The sequence below is a fragment of the Meleagris gallopavo genome, chromosome 21, assembly GCF_000146605.3.
Source record: "Meleagris gallopavo isolate NT-WF06-2002-E0010 breed Aviagen turkey brand Nicholas breeding stock chromosome 21, Turkey_5.1, whole genome shotgun sequence".
NCBI classification, from domain to species: domain Eukaryota; kingdom Metazoa; phylum Chordata; class Aves; order Galliformes; family Phasianidae; genus Meleagris; species Meleagris gallopavo.
The window spans coordinates 2389160-2405531 of NC_015031.2; the positions used below are offsets into that span (position 1 = coordinate 2389160).

The following is a 16372-nucleotide window of genomic DNA, read 5'->3' on the forward strand; positions in this document are numbered from 1 at the left end:
AAACGGCACTGTCTTCATTAGTGACTTGAAGTTCCCGGTTTTCTTTCCCATGTTTTCTCTGCAAAGCATATCTCTAAATTGATGAAACTCATAGCTATTTTGAGATTGGTGAATTTGGCTTCCTTTCAGGGGTAGAATATTTCCCAATGTATGTATACATGGCTGCCCTAATTATTTTTGGAAATGTCTTCTTTTGGAAATAAGCTCTTTTTCTTCATTTCCACCCCAGTGTACCTTTGGGCAGCAAAGGCTCAGTTTGCCATTTCTCCAAGCTCCTGTCACACAGTGATGGCAGCAGGATTTATGGATTTGGGCCTGGACTGCATTGTAATTTATGATTTTTTAAACCACTTTTTGTATTGCTTGTGTCTCTGGCCTCTCCTCTCTTTCTTTTTGAGTAATACCTTGGACAGACAAATGAGCATCTGCTTCTTAAGGTGGAAAAATTACTGCATGCTTAGATGGATGCAGCAGTCTAATTTACTGACACTTCTCGTTAAGTACAAACAGTAAGAAACATTATCAGCAGTTGCAGAACATTGGCCTGATGAAATCAAGAGAATTGTACAGTGTTATCTTAAAAAAATAAAAATAATAAAGACTTGACCCAGAGATCAGTGTTTGTGTTTGATAAGAAATAGTACAACTATCCCATCTCTTGCAGGAGAACCAAATAATAACATAATAAAAAAGCTGCCAGTCTGCAGTGACGTGTGGCAGGAGTCACCAGACCTGTGAATTACAGCCTTTCTGCAAGAAAGGGGGAAAAAAATGAGGTAAAAAAGCACCTACAGGCTGGTTTGAATTTTTGCTGAGTTGAGCACAAGTGCCCAGAGCACCACAGAAGCTTTTTAACTAGCAGTTATCTGAATGCAGAGCAGTGTGGGAGTGAATCAGGTCCAGAAGCTGTGCTGCAGTGAGGGAGCATGGCAGGCTGTGCTGCAGAGCTGGATCTCTGGCTGTGAGCAAGCTGTGCCCTGACATCAGCTTTCCCTCGGCCCTTGTCTTGGTGTTGCCTCTCCTTCTTAATCTGTGTAAATCACTACAGTGCAAAGCTTCACTGGGAAGTGAATCTGCTGACTTAATGCTTTCCTGGGAATTTGTCCCTAAGGTGTCTGTACCTTGGGTTCTATACGCTGCCTTATTTTTGAAAAGGAGTTTCTTTTAAAATGCAATGAGTTTATTTTCTTCTATACATTTCAGTGATCTGATCCTTCATATCTTGTCTTTTGCTGGGTCGTGCTCTCCTCTCTTGTTGCTCCTAGTTCTAATTGATTGGGTTTTGCTGTTGGTAAGATTTTATGTGCCTTGCTATCAATAGAGTTAATGCACTTCTGTGGCTCCATTACTCACTGTTGGCTCTTTTTTCTTGTTAGGGTGGTGGAAAAAACTTTCTTCACTGGAAACAAGATGGAGATTTAAGTCATTCTTTGTATTCCTGACAAACCACTGTGAGCTAAAAAGTCATGATTTCCCCATTTCTTTATTCTCCTTCACTTTGATGCTCACTTGCATTGGAAAGTCTTTCTGGCTCATGCTGGGGGAAGTACCAGAATTGTCATATGCTGCATCAGTGCTCTAATGCATCTTCATCTGTAAGCTAGTATTGCTTTTACTGGGGAGCTGTAACATTTGTCTGTTCCTTCAAATGTACTGAAGACATCTGGCACCCCTTTTGCTGTGCTGCTGCAGATTGTGGTATTTTGAGGCTTGTGGGAAGTCTAATCCACCTATCTGCATGCTTGGTGTCAGCTTTGTTCACAGAGTGCCTAGTGTGGAGGCTAGAAGTGGGTTGCCAGCCTGCTTTAGTGTTTGGCAGTCCCAGGGAGAGAGCTGTTGTTTTTAAAATGCTGTGTGGAGAAGCACGTCCTGTCTATGGCTCAGCATATTTCATCCACATGGGACAGAAACTCTCTGCTTCTTTCACTCTTAGGGCTGTGCTGTCCCCTGCAATGCAGTTAAATGCTGTATGTTAAGTCTGCTCCAAGGTACCAAAAAAAAATAAAAGCCACAACTCTGCAGCATCCCCAGAATCTCTCCTTGAATAAATATTTGCAAAATAGTGAGCTGAGAACAGTCAGCATTTCTTCTGAGCTCTGCAGAGTCGTGCTGCACTCACCTTGGGGATGGGGGCATGGCAGTGCTGTAGTGGGGACAAGGGGTGATGCCTCTGCACCCCCATGTGCTCAGGTCCTTAGTACTGAAAGATCCTGGTGCCCTGAGCTGTGGCTCACTGTGCTGGTGTGTGAGATGGTATGTGTGCTGTCATGGGACATGTGCAGGACAGGCTTAAGAAAATACAGACACTTTGGCTCCATCAGAATGGAATTTCGTCTTAATTTTTGGAGAAGCACTGCCAGCACTCTGTGGGGGTTTTTTTGCATATTTTTTTTTTCTGAGACGGACAAACTCATGAGAATCTTTTAATACTGTACATAATCCCCTTGTTCAACATCTTACCCTTTCAGTATAAGCTGCTGGAAGGGCAGCGTGACCTTCAGACTCACTTCCTAGGGAAGTCAAGGAGGCTGCAGCAGCCCACTGTCTCTGGATACCAAGCTTTTGTTGCCAGTGTGCGTGTCAGAGTTGTGTTCTTCTGCTCACAGAGTACAACCCTGTGCAGAATACAGCAGAGGAGTTTGGCTCTGTATTTTCTCCTCAAAGACCAATCCGTGAGTCTGCTGGGGCTGCAGTTGTCACAGGCAGCCCATGGAGGGTCAAAGCCTCTGCCAGGTTGATGCCAGGGATGGTTTTGTTCCTGCAGCTCTGCTGGGGCTGACATGGGTGCCTGGATGGTCATCTGTGAGAGCCACATGCCTCTGTGGAGTTGGGGTTGGTGTTGAACATTGTAGTCTGATGCAGTCAGGAAATGTAAAGGGCCAAGTGCTGCTGGCAGGCTCATCAGGCTGAGCCTGGACCAGTGCTGGTGCTTTGGGGGGTAAATGTGCTGTTGGAGCCACTGCACCCAGTCAGAACTCAGCTCATAATTACTTTGTTATGAGCTGTCTTTACAGAACAAGCAAAGTAGTGCTTACAGTGTAACTTACAGTGGTTTAAATAAGATCTAGTCTTTGGCTGTCAGTGCTCTGCCTCTGTTTGACACTGAATCAAACAATTTCCTTTTTACCAATACTTTAATTATGTTCTCCTTTTGATCCACAGGACTGTGTGCAATTAAACCAGTACAAGCTGCAGAGTGAAATAGGCAAGGTATGTTCCTGGAGCTGCTGTTTGTCATAAGAGACCTGCATGCGTGCGCACACACAAAGTACAGGTCAAAAGACTATGCTAGCCTGGGAGGTCTTACTGGCCAAGACTTCTTGGAACTTGTGTTTGGTTCACTTCGGGGTTTTTTTGTTTGTTTTCTGTTTTGCCTTACTAGTTTGGGTAAGTTTTGTTCAAGGTCCTTTCCTCTAGAGGTGGTTAAGTTGGCTTCTTTTCAAGATGTTTGCTTGCCAAATGTAAACTAAATGGTTTTAATGCGTAAATACAACCATCAGGGGAAGGAAAAAAGAAGGAGGGCAGGTGTTTGGTCCATGCCAGCACTAGCTTAAGTTTTCATTTCTATGAATGAACTGCTAGTTTAATTGTAGTCCATATTTAAATGCTGCACAATGATTCAGAATAGATTTCTCCAAAGTTATTTAGAGGTCTGGGTTGTTGAGCAGTTCAGACACCTGCATGTTTGGACATCTGCCATCACTGCAGATGGATCCACAAGCAATTATGCTTTCTGGAAGCTGTACCTACTTTGGCAGTTGGTGGTTGTAGTTGAATGCATATCATGCTGCAGACTTTCACCAGAAGCTTTATTAGCCCAAACTCTTCTCCAAAGCAAGAGGATTCGATGGAGTTTGGCTTCAGGCTGTCACTGGAGCTGTGGATATAGCAACAATCCAACAAGCTGTTGGAGGAAGGCAGGCTGTTGGTCCTCCCTGAAGTTCATTCACTCTAAAGAGATGAAGGGGTTTGTGGCTGAAAATGGTCTTGCTCGGAAGTGCAGAAAGGTATCCACGCAAAGCATACAAACTTTCACAAGAAATTCTGCTCACGTTATTCTCTCCCTTCCCCAGCCGTGTTTGACGTAGGTCAGGCACAATGGCTTGGTGTTGGGGCAGGAGGTGATGGGCTGACACACAACTCCACCAGTCAGTGTTAATCCTCAGCACATGCCAGAACATAAAGGGCTACATACTACCAGTCCTGAGCAGCAAGGAGACCAGGCAAAGCTGCTGAACTGACTGCAATTTGTGGTTATTTTCAGGGTTCCTATGGTGTTGTGAAGCTGGCCTACAACAAGGATGATGACAAGTATTATGTAAGTCTCTCTCCTTCTCTCCACACTGTCTCCACTGCTCCTCATTTCATTTTGCACCTGTGAGAGCTATGTCCCCCCCTTTCCTTTCTGCTTTTAGCACATGCATTTCTGATTTGAGTGGCATGCAAGGATACAAACATCCCTGCTGGGCATGGAGTGATACGCAGTTGTCTGTGCATCTGCTTGCGTGCCTATGTGTTGTGGTGAGAGGGAATCAGGTGGGCTGCATTATGTAACAGACAAGGGCCTTGCAGGCAGGAAGCATATTGGTGATTTGTCCTGACACTGTCTGGCTATGAAGCAGGTTGCTTGAAATGAAAGGCATGTGTGGGTGGTGGTAGTCAGCACCTGCTCTGCATTGGAAGAGCGACCTGTAATGAGCATGCCTGTTCTTTAAGGAAACACAAGGGTTTATTGGAAATGCTGAATGGCATGGCTCAGCTTGGCCGTGTCTGGCTCTGCTGCATCTTTCTTTCCTTGCAGGATGCCTCTCTGTAGACTAAACAGGTGTAGGATGCAGTGCAGAGGGCAAGCTTTGGCTTTTAAATGTTTTGCTGAGCTGAAGCCAGAATTAGAGGGTTTAGATACAGAAAGGTTGTATATGCTAAAGCCTCCTTGTCTGTCACTCCCTTTTCAGAAGCAGGCAAATCCTAAATGTTCAAGCTGGGATTCCTGCAAAACCCACTTGTGAAAACTGTTAATTTTGTTTGGGCTGCAAGCAGGAGCTGGGCAGCTGGCAAAAGGAAAACTGCCTTCTTGTGTGGATGTGCCTGAAGGCTTGTGGAAAGCAGCTTGCTTTGAGCAGTTTGTTGAATGACAGGTGTCTGCTAGGAAGGGCCCAGTGTTGCAGTGCTGTGAAACTCAAACCCAGCTGCCTTCCAGGCAGCCTTGTCAGTCTGGCCCAGCAGTGCAGATGCTGCTTTGTGCCCTGTTCAGCAATGGGACAGTGCAGGGCAAGCACATGGCAATCTTGTTTTCCCTGCTGCAATGGAGCAGCCCTGTGTGATTGGGAATGGAGCCATCAGAGTGCCCTGACAGACTCGTATTGGTGCAGTGCAGAAGGGAATAGGAGTGTTTTATGGAAATGTAAAGTGTACTCACTCCTGTGGTGGTGAGAGAGTGACTGTGGTCAGCCCCGCTAGTTTTCTTTCTTTGGTTCTTGGATTTAGAAGTGGCATACGAGATTAGAGAGATTGTGTGGGAGTTGCATGCCTGTTAATATCCCTAGCCCTTCCTCTCTACCAGAGGGTATGAAACTAAAGGGAGAAGTACCTTGAAGGATGGAAGAGATGAGACAAAAATCTGGAGAAGGTGCCCTGAAGCCGGCCAAGCAAAGGAACTGCAATTCTTTCCATCCCTTGTGCTTTGCAGGCTGACTCACCCACCACACTGGAGCGGTTGCTGTTTCTGAGGGCTCCCTTTCTCTGCTGCTCTCTGAATGCTTCCCCCATGTCCCGGAGCAACACAGTTTAGCTCTGCAGAGAACAGCAGTACCAGCTGTGGCTCCCCTGATGCATCTTGTCCCATCAGCCTAGGGGAGTGCCAGGGCCAGCAGCACGAAGTAGGGAATGCATCACACTGTATTTCAGTCTGAGCATATTTTTTCTTTTTGTGATGGAAATCCTGATGCTGTGCTCTGGCTGCTCTGAGCAGGCAGGGCAGTTGTCACACCTCAGCAGGTAAGAGGTCAGTGTAAGTTGGCGTTGTGTACTGTCATCTTTGTCCATGTTTTGGCTGCAGGTGAACACCTTGGATATAGGTTTAGCTGGCCAAATCAAAGTTAAAAGTGAAAGCCTATGTCTAGGTTAGCCTGCTGTGTGTTAGTTAATCCCTGCTTAATCTCCATTTTGTTTCCTAATCTAGGCAGATGCCTTAAAGTGGCTCTGATGTCAGGACACCTCTGATTCAGCCTTGCTAGCCCAAGAGAGACAGGATGCACAAACCCAGGATTGCAGGGATGCACTCTTCAGTTCTCCTTTGCTGTTGGGGAGTTAACTCAGGGGCTGAAACAGAACGAGGGCTCTGAGGCTGAAGCTGATCCTGGGAGATGTGAGAGATGCGATAGTGGCAGAGGTGGAATCAGAGCAGAAGCATCAGGACTGTCACCACTGTTTCACTGCTGTGAATGTCAGCATATGGGAGAGACTAGGGTGTTTCTGCATGCTTTATTTTCCTTGAGCTGGAGTGCTGCAATAAAAAGGAGCAAATCTTAAAGCAGAAAAATTTGTTGTGGAGTATAATTCAGAGCAAGACACATCTGATTCTTTCTGAAACACAGGGCCTTTTGCAACATCTTCTCACAAGTGCAGGTATCAGGAATTGAATCTCTGACAAAGTGAACGGAGAGATTTCTCTTGCTTGAATGAATTTTGGGCATGACCTAGAATTAGGAAAAGCTCTTACAGAAAGAAAAGCTGATCATCACATTTGGGGAAAATGTGGAGATGTATTTATTTTGTGGATTGTTTTTCCTTCCATTAAAGATGAGCAAGTGCTTCCAAGAGCTTTATCCTTTGTTGCTGTGAACAACAGCAGTGCTGTGAAGGGCTGTGAAATCGTGTTTATTTACATCGGCGGATGCAGGGAGCATTTCAGCCTGGGGAAACTGAACTTCTAGTACCAAGCATGTGACTGGTGCTCCCTCCAAGGAAGTGACCCTTCAGCTACAGAGCTGGGTACAGAAAGCTGCCTCTGCCACTGCAGCAGCATGTGGAGCTGCTAAAGCGATATTTGCAAGGCTCTGCCAAGGAGCCCTTTGCATCTGGGAAGGTTTCAGTGTCACAATTTGCAGGAAATGCTTTGACAGTGAGCAGGGGTAAAAAGAAAAAAAAGAAGCCAAGTTCTGTTGAAAGAGCAGCAAATAAAAAGCAAAGGCAAATGTGTCCAGGTGGAGATGTAATTTGGAGTCATTGTGCTGATGGAATTTGATTCTGTGATGCCTCAGGTCATGTCTCCTTCCTGTTTTCAATCTCTAAATCAGCTCACAGAGAAAAGTGGTTATGATGGCCATTTGTTACACTAGTTTTGGACAAAAGCAATAGCATTGTAGGTTGTCAGTGAGTTGCTTTTTCCCCCTTTTTTAATCTGGTTTCCTGTGAAACAAGATTTGTGTTATCAGGCTGTCTACCTGTATATACCTAACAGTCTTTGTATCAGGGCTGTTTGCTCCCAAGTTTCAGGGTGGGGAGAGGTCCCTTCTGAGCTGATGAACTCAGAGCTGTATAAAGTGTTACTGCTGAGTGAAAGATGGTCACCAGCAAGTCTTACTGTTGTGAATGCAGGATCACCCCTAGTAAAAGTGGAAGCAGGATTTTGGGATGTGGCAGCTAAGCCTGTCTGGGTAAGGCTTTTCTTTCACCTCACAGCATTCCTCTCTCCTGGCAGAGCCGCTTAGCCGCTTTATCTAAGGGTGCCATTGTCAGAGAGGACAGGTGGAGGAGGGCTGGGAATGTGCTGTGATCCTCTCAGCACTCCCACGGTGCTGGATCATGCTCTAGCAGAGGATTTAGGTGGTTAGTAGCCAGGCTTTGAGCCATTTCCCTGTCCCCTGGGAGCTGTGGGTCTGGGCTGTGTATGGTTTTCTGCTCTTGCATGGGATTGGGTCCTTTTCCACGCAAGTCCTCCTGTTACCAAATAAAATTATATTCCAAGTATTGCGAGGATATCACAAGGCACAGCTGATAGATTCCCTTGGCTCAGTCTGTTTTGTCACTGTTCCATCCCCCAAATAACAGACATTGTCTTTAGCACAAACAGGACGTTGAGTTCGAGGCCTCACTGTTGTGAAGGCTGCTGTGTCCCAGGTTCCTCCTCTGCATAAATCTGAGATCTCCTCCCTTAATGTCCTCACAAAAACACTTTCCTGTGAGTTCAAGCTATAAGGTTGCTAGGGGGAGTGCAGAAGACTTAAATAATAAATGGGCATCAAAGAGAAACGCAGAGTTCCCACTGCCTCTCAGAAGAATGTCATGGCTCGTGTCCTTGTATGAATAGTCGGAAGGAAGGTTGGTGCAAGGGCGTGTGTAGGGGAGATCTTTGAGGGTCTCCTCTTTTCCTGAGGAAGCTGAAGCAGTACTTAGCAGTGTAAAGGGAAAATCCCTTGGCTTGGCTCTGAGCTGATTCTTTACCAAAAAAAGCGTTATCTGGGTAATTAGCTCTGCCTGCAAATAGAAATGCCTTTGGCACTTTCCTGCATGTGAGCCTGGAAGGAGCGATTTGCTGGATCATCTCTGTGTTGCTCCTGTAATGCACAGCTCCAGTACATTGAGGAAGCCTCATTCTGTAATTACAGTGCAGCTTCACTGCCATGTGTTCTCAGCTCCGCTTTTGTGATAATTAAGCAGCTCTGACCTTTTGCGTGATGAAGTTTGTTTTTCATTCCACGTTTGTGTTTGGAAGTTCAGTGGAACAGGTCCTCTCTTCTGATCCAGCCCTGCCTGTATGGTAGCCACAGCTACCACAACTTTGAAAGTGGTGTAGATGTATCCTGACAGCAGAGGTGGTTTGTAGTCAATGTACCTACATTAAGAAACTCCCACTTGTTTCCCCATGGCCCTTCATAGTATCCTTTAGAGAGGCTGGGTGACCTCAGAAGCTCTTGTTCTCAGCCTTTCTTCTTCACTATTGCTCCTGTCTGTCCCTCACTGCTTCCATCTCGCCCTCCCCAGAGCTGCCCCCAGCCAGGACTGGGCTGATGCGGGCACAGCTGTAGCCATAGTTCAGTTTCTTGAGCTGTGATGCAGCTTGGGAGTTCTATGCAGCAAGTTGTCTTCAATTTCTTCTTTCTCTAAAGCTTATTGCCAGAAGGCAGAGGTCTCAGGGTGGGGCTGGGGCAACAGGGGCCTTCTATTCTCAGGCTGGTGCTGTTGAAAGATAAATAAGTATATAAAGCCCTTTGGTACATTTTTCCTACCAACTTGCCTCATGGAGAGATAAAAGTAAGGGATGCAAGAAGTCCTCTGGGCTTGGTCCTGACCATCCTTGGATGTGGTTGTGCATATCTTGGATCACTTTTCAGTAGACTGTGAATCATTTGGCTGCCTGTATTGGAGACAGCATTGTGCTAACTGAAAGATAAGTCCTTTTGAGCCTGTCTCTCAATGCTGTCATTTCCATTGGCTCAGGAGCTGTCAGGCAGGATTGAGAGCCTCACTGAGCTGAGCCAGGTTCTCTTCTCAATTACACGGGTGCAAATCCAAAGGATTTCTCTGGATCAGTACCAAAAATAACAATCCTTTCAGTGAGCTGTGAACCTGGCTGTAGTGTGAGTGTGGGTGAGGACTTTGGGGCACACAGCAGCATTGTTGCCAGTAAAAACAGCTTGAGAAGGAGTTCGCCAGAATGGCTTTGGTGACCTGTTCCTGGTGTATGTGCTAATAACAGGCAGTGTGCAGAGCCTGCCATCATGGAAGTAATACAGAATTCCTTGGCTTTTGACTGTGTCCTGCAAGAGTCTTTCGCTAATTACATTTCAGAGGGGTCATTCTGGTGTGAATTAGAGATTTGTATGCTTAATTAAAAGAAGTAGCTACCCATCCTAGGGGAAAGAGTGAATAATTGTCCTATCACCAGGGAGTTTAGACTATTTTCCTAAGCAAATTGTACCAAGAGCTAGTTTTGCCTGGAAATTTATTTGCTGGGCCACTTGGGGATGTGGCTCTCAGAAAAGTTATTAACTTACAGATGAGATGGAGGTACAGAGACTGTTTATTAAATTCACATTGCCTTTTGTCATGGTGTTAATACCAATTGGATGGCAGAAAAAATTACAGCGATTCCATCCCATACTTCCACTTCCTGGGTTTGTGCTTTTGCCAGTGTGTGATGGGGTGGGAGGTGAGAGGGAAACTGCTGAAAAGATGCACAGAAATGGCTGCACCATTGCTGAGGCTGCAGGGATGGGTGTCTCTGAAGTACCTCACTAATGGCCTTGGGTATCGTGCTGGATTACACCAAAGATCCTACTGGTTGCTCTGGCAGTCTGAAAGAAGCTTTATAGTGTAAGAATGGTCCATGAGAATGCATAAGGCATCCTGAGGCAAGGCAGAGCTGGTGAAAGAGCTGTGTCCTCACTGTATCTTGGGTGTGTGATGGAGGTTGAAGGATGTTAGTTGTATGGCTTTGACACTCCAGCTCTTCTGCTTCCTAAACCTTCTGGCAAAGCAGAAAGGAAGGTGGAGCAGCCTGGACACTTCTCTGACTTCCAGCACGGCCATAGCATTGTCCAGAAACAAGTTACATAAGTGTTTGGTTGAGGAATCCACCTCTTCCCTTAAGTTCTGGCCTTAAATGCAGGAATTGGATTAATTTTCCTATATCTTATTTGAAATGAATTAAGACTAGTAATTTTTTCTGTAGGATGACCACCATGCTCCATCATCAGAGCAGTGAGCACTTGAATTCTTGTTTGGTTTTAATACTGCTTTTTCATTTTCTTTCAGGCTATGAAAGTCCTCTCCAAAAAGAAGCTCTTGAAGCAGTATGGATTTCCACGTGGGTATCTCACATTCTGAGATCTGCTTGTTGTTCCTCAGCCAGGCAAATCTCTCAATAGAAATGTTGCCTGGAAGGAGTGCAGAACTTTACCTAGTTTGAAGGTTTCCCAAGTAGTTGGAGGGCTGGTTAAAATGCAGTGGGTAGTGAAAGACCAAGCACAAAGAAATTCAAAGCACTTAGTAATTGGGTTTCTGACTTTGATTTTCTAGTCTTTGAAGTACTGGCTCCTCCCTGTTCATCATCTATAAAACCTAATTAAGTGCTGGGATTTAGGTACGGTTAGATCCCCTTCCTCCCAGGGGCTCTTCTGTCCCTTTTGATTAGCACCTTGCCCAAAAGGTGGGGCAATGGGATCTGATAGGCAGGCCAGGCTGGGAAGCCTGGAGCAAACCTAAATGTGGTTTGGAAATCACTCTTCAGGGTGGAGTCTGTAATGCTTTGGGATCATAATAAGGTGATGAGTTTTTCCAGAGTAGCCGAAGATACCCTGCAGAAGTTCCAGTTGCTGCTCACTCCTGCATGCTGAAAGCTGAGTTCTTCCTCACTGTGTTATTGTGATTGCAGGTCGACCTCCTCCTAGAGGATCAAAAACATCTACTGGAGAGCAGTCTAAAACCATGGCACCACTGGACAGAATCTATCAGGAAATAGCCATATTAAAGAAACTGGACCATGTCAACGTTGTTAAACTGATAGAGGTGAGCTACTTCTCCACCCTAAGCTACACTGAAACAAGTCTGGTTTGTACTGTGACAAGAGGACCTTTCTTCAACTGCTCTTACTTCAGCTGAAATTGTTTTAAAACAATTGTTTAAGAATTGTTTATCTTAAATAAGATCGCACTAGTTGTATGTGACAAACTGACACACTCTGGGCTTTGGCCTAGTGCCCAAGTGAAGGCAGCTGGATGTGCTGGTAGAAACAGCAGCAAGCTTTGACCAATGAAACTTGTGCATAGACAAGCATGGGAAGGTGGACAAATGCTTCATTGCCATTTTCAATATTGGCTAATACCAGACCAGGATAAGCAGTGCCTTTTTATTGGTAAGAGTTTCTACAAATACGGGGAGAAGTTGGAAAACGTGTCTTGTGTCCTCCAACACCAACACCACCATTCCCCCCAAGAATCTCTGAATATCAGTGTAACTCTTTCTTAGTGCTTTGCAGCTTAGCATAGTGTATAGGGAGCAGTGAAATGCTATTTGATTAAAAATGACTTTCCCTACTGTTCTTTCTTCTCTCATTTCTGTTTTCAACTACAGGTCCTTGATGATCCTGCAGAAGACAACTTATACATGGGTATGTGAATCACTATATGCTAACAGAACTTTCTGAACTTTAGGCTTAGTGGTGCAAATAACTTGTACCAGAACCTGGGAGGGAACTTGTACCAACTTAGCAGAATTAGTTTTCCTCAAATGGCAGTCCCCTTAAGGTAAGGTAGCCATGTGTTCCAGCAGAGTTGCACCCATCTCCTTAACCATAAGGACACTAAAAAGATGTGACAGCTGCTCTGGCCTCTTCTTTATATATGCGGGTTCCAATTCCAGAGCCAGGAAAGAAGGGAAGGGTGCAGGAAGGTTTCTTGTACTCCCAGTATGAGATTCATCTCTCTAGTTTCCTGTAGACTTTGGACTGTGGTAGTGATTCAAGGAAGTTATCTCAAGGTGCTCCTTGTGACCTCAGCGTTCACCTCCCTGATGAGTGTTGGGACCTCCTAAGGTAGCAGCACTGCTGTCTTTGGCTGCTTAGCCCAACCCATGCCTTGGGCATCCAGACTGAGAGGTAGTAGTGCATTTATGCAAAGGGTGGGAAGTTTGCATCCATTTTTTCTTCCATCTAGGAAGTGCTCTGTTTTGAGCAGAATCCAGAGAGACAGGGAAAGCACCAGGGTGCAGCATCCTCAGAGACGAGGACATCTGGTGGAGTTACATCTCTACTCTGTAGTGTTTCCTGATGAGATAGGCTTAAAGGCTGCTTCTCATAAAAATAATTATGGGATGCTTTGAAGCTGCCTGTGCAAGGAGTCTGTGCCTAGCAAATGAAGCTATTTGCCTTTGAGAGGCTGCTCTTCCCTGTCTGCTGGAGCCCTGTGGACATTCTGGCAGCATCCCAAAGGTGGCAGCAAGGCAGATGCTAGTTAAGACAACCAAGGGCATTGTTTTAAGGCCTGAACTCCTGCGGATGGAGAGAAAGGAAAAGATGAGGGAACAAGGTTTCTCATTGCATGAAAATAAATGCATGAGGCAGTTAAAAAAGCTACAGAAAATAAAAAGAATAATCAGTCCTGGAAATGGCAGCAATAGCTGTAGGAGAAGTGGGGAATGTCTTGATCTCATTGGCACCACAAAACGTAACTAGAGAAAGTGGAGTTTGCTCGTTGGTAATTATTGTTAGCAGTAACTGTGAGTGATCTCCTCTGCTGCATGTTCAGTGAGAACAAAGCAGAGGATTGAGGATACTGGTGGAAATCAGAGCAACCTGAAATGATACAAAATGGTTGAATAACGAAATGCTACCAAAAGCTGCAGCTTCTTCAGGGAAATCTTTCTTGAGGAAAAGATTTGCTGATGCAGGCTGGCTTGTATTTGTAACTTCAGCTGACCAAAGTCACAGCTATAAGCAGGTCTGTGTGTGCTTTGCAGGGGACAATCTGCTGGGATTTCTTCAGAGGTGCAAAAAATTCCTTAGTAACTCATGAGGAAAGAGCTCTTTTACAGATAATGGCAGATTGTTCTGAGAGCAGTTCTGGTTGTGCCTTACACATCTGCTGCCAAGACCTCCAATGGGAGCGTGCTGCACTCTTGGAGATATGGACGTGGCCCTAGAGTGGTGCTGGGCATTTTAGACTTCTGCAGGGCAGAAGCTGAGTGACATTAAGTGTCTGCTTTAGTCTGCAGAAGGGGTCAGAGGCAGGCTTCCAGCTGGCTCATAAGCGTTGTTCCCATCACCACTGCTGTTTTGCTCCCTGTTGTTTTGTAGCCTGGCTTTTTGGTAGCTGTGTAGCTGGGCAAAGGGTCTACACAGCAAAGGTCAAAGGGTCTCAAGCACCAGGCTGGAGCTAGGAGACCTCAAATGTCCCCCTTGTTTTCCTGCAAGTTGCTTCATATCCTAGCATTGCTACCTAACAGTATTTCATGAAACCTCAGTAATTGCTGCCAAAGGACCAGCAAAACACCCATGGCTGGGACAAGCTGCCATTTTAACCCCCAAATCACAAACTCTCATACTCTGCCAAACCTCAACTCATGCCAATAAATTCTCTACAATTACACCCCCCAGGGAGCGTTTATCTCTCTGATAGCAGCATAGCTGTGCTGCTGATGCTCACAGCAGAAATGGAGCAGTGTGTTCTTAAAGCACCTCATTCAGTATCAGCAATTTAGCAGAAATATCACCAAACACCTTCCCTGGAGGTGGAGGTACTGAATGAGGCAGGCCTCAAATCAGTAAGGACTAACACTGGGATCAGCAGAAGTATGGCTAGTAGATTACTCGCTGTCCTCCTTGAAACTGGCAGGAGGTGGGGATATTTGTCTTTGCTGAAGAGATGAATATTCTCATTTAGCACCTCCTGATGTTCTTGTCGTGTGGGAACTAAGAAAGGTGAAGGAGATAAATTGATTTTGCAGGTGTAGGAATGAATGCATTGTTATAGGTGCTAAAAAATGAATAAGCCTGGTTCTCTCTTCTGTTTCATTCATGACTTGATTTCCTTCCTTGCAGTGTTTGACCTCCTGAGGAAAGGGTGAGTAGCCCTTCTGGGATCCTTTGCTGAAATTTTTGGTATTTATTATTAGCTTCCTAGGTGAAATTGAAGTTTTGATGCGCGCAGTGGGGCAAACCACCCTCTTCAGGCGAGCGCAGAGGAGACAAGCCAGCTGTAGTTACCTTCGTGCTGTCACAGCCTGGGACGGTGCAGTGGATCATAATGGGCTCAGAGAGAATGTCCTGGTGTCAGGTTTTGATCCTGATGCTAAATTTGGTGCCATTTCCCCAGTAGATGCCTGGAAGAGAAGCTCTTTGTAGGGAATGTTATGCTGGGGTAGCAGCCATAGCTTTCTCTCAAGACTGAAGAGTATAAAATAACATCAATGCTGACTTGTGATGCATGGCCTTACATTGCTCTCTGTGTGAATATATTGTGGGAGGCTATTTTGTTGGCACATTTTCATGGCAGGTGTGGTGATGTGGTGGTGGGTGTCTGCACTGCTATTTGCTACACCTGGGCTGGATCTGCAGTCCTGCAGAATTGCAGTGAGGTGGAGAGAGCTGAGCTCAGGATAGGGGAGATTCCCAAAGAGCTTATTTCTCCCTTTAGCCCACAAACAAGCCTCTTGCAGATGGCCAGCACCAGCAGCTGCTGGTGAGAGGCTCCCAGTCTCCCTGGTGACCAGGCTGATGGCTGTTTGTAGGAGGCGGTGTGGGGGGAAGCTCCTGCAGTCAGCTGGGGCCAGGGCCAGGGAATGTGCTGTTTGACCAGGCACAGCCTGCCTGCCTGTAGCAGAAGGCAATTAGACTCCATTAGTTGCTCTGCCAGTCCTGTCGCTCACGTTATTTCTGCCTGGTTTCAGCAGCAGAAAAATGTTTATAAAGAGGGAGAGAAGGCAGTTGCAGAAAGATGGAAATTGGAGAAGAAGGTTATCTATCAAATTGCAGCAAGGAGGAAAGAGAGAAATGCCCAGGAGCAGCCTCTGCTCAGGTAGAGGGTTGGTCCTGGACCTTCTGAGATCCGGGCCCTCAGTGATAGGACCACAACGATGCAGAATAATTTCAGAAACACAAAACCTCAGTAATGAGTGCTGCTGCCATTTTGCAAAGAACTCAGGAACTCAGTTACTCCTTCTTCCTTACAGGGCTGTCATGGAGGTACCAAGTGATGAGCCATTCAGTGAGGATCAGGCCTGGCTCTACTTCCGAGACATTGTGTTGGGCATTGAGTACTGTGAGTACCACCAAAAGATAGCTGTTTTGCAGTGCATGTCAGCCTCCTGTTCGACTGGAGAGAAGCCTCTCAACATCAGTAGGCTGTATCAGCTTAGCCAGCGAGATCCTCTCTAATTGCATGTGACAGGGTTGCAGATAACGGTCCTGCTCAACTCAGGTTTACCCAGGTTGCATAACAGATGCTGGAAGCAGGCATTCTGTGGAAGGGACGCTAGGAAAACAGTGGCTTGCATTTTGTCCTCTTTTTAACTTTTCAGAGAGTCTTTGAAAGCAATGGCAGAGCTAGCAAAGAAGCATTTGTAATGATGTAGACTGAGTCAGTAGCTTCAGCTGGAACAGAGTGCTGTCTCCATCTTAGCAAGGCAAGCACTAACCATGGGGACAGCAGCCTCTGAAAATAGCTAGTTTGGTAGAGCTGGGCATCATCTGGATGAGGAGCTGCAAGATATGGTTTAGTGCTTGTGGTAGCAGTGGTAATGAAAAGACGGTTGGACCAGGTGATCTTATAGATCGTTTCCAACCTTGTGATTCTATGATTTATGGGTGCAGATACAAATCTATACCACTCAAGAGGTTATGAGTCGGAGACCCTGGTGCTTTGATGTCGTGTAG

At 45.8% G+C, this 16372-nt stretch overlaps 1 protein-coding gene across 3 annotated transcripts in view; it reads left to right on the forward strand.

Moving 5' to 3' along the window:
• The window catches only part of CAMKK1 (calcium/calmodulin dependent protein kinase kinase 1), a 52375-nt gene that overhangs the window by 13972 nt on the left and 22031 nt on the right, over window positions 1-16372 (forward strand). For all 3 annotated transcript variants that reach the window (XM_010721802.3, XM_003211680.4, XM_019621915.2), the window contains exons 3-9: window positions 3163-3210; window positions 4265-4318; window positions 10759-10810; window positions 11378-11511; window positions 12076-12112; window positions 14540-14561; window positions 15670-15758. In XM_010721802.3, the coding sequence (XP_010720104.1) occupies window positions 3163-3210; window positions 4265-4318; window positions 10759-10810; window positions 11378-11511; window positions 12076-12112; window positions 14540-14561; window positions 15670-15758 (436 nt within the window). The remainder of the gene's footprint in view (window positions 1-3162; window positions 3211-4264; window positions 4319-10758; window positions 10811-11377; window positions 11512-12075; window positions 12113-14539; window positions 14562-15669; window positions 15759-16372) is intronic.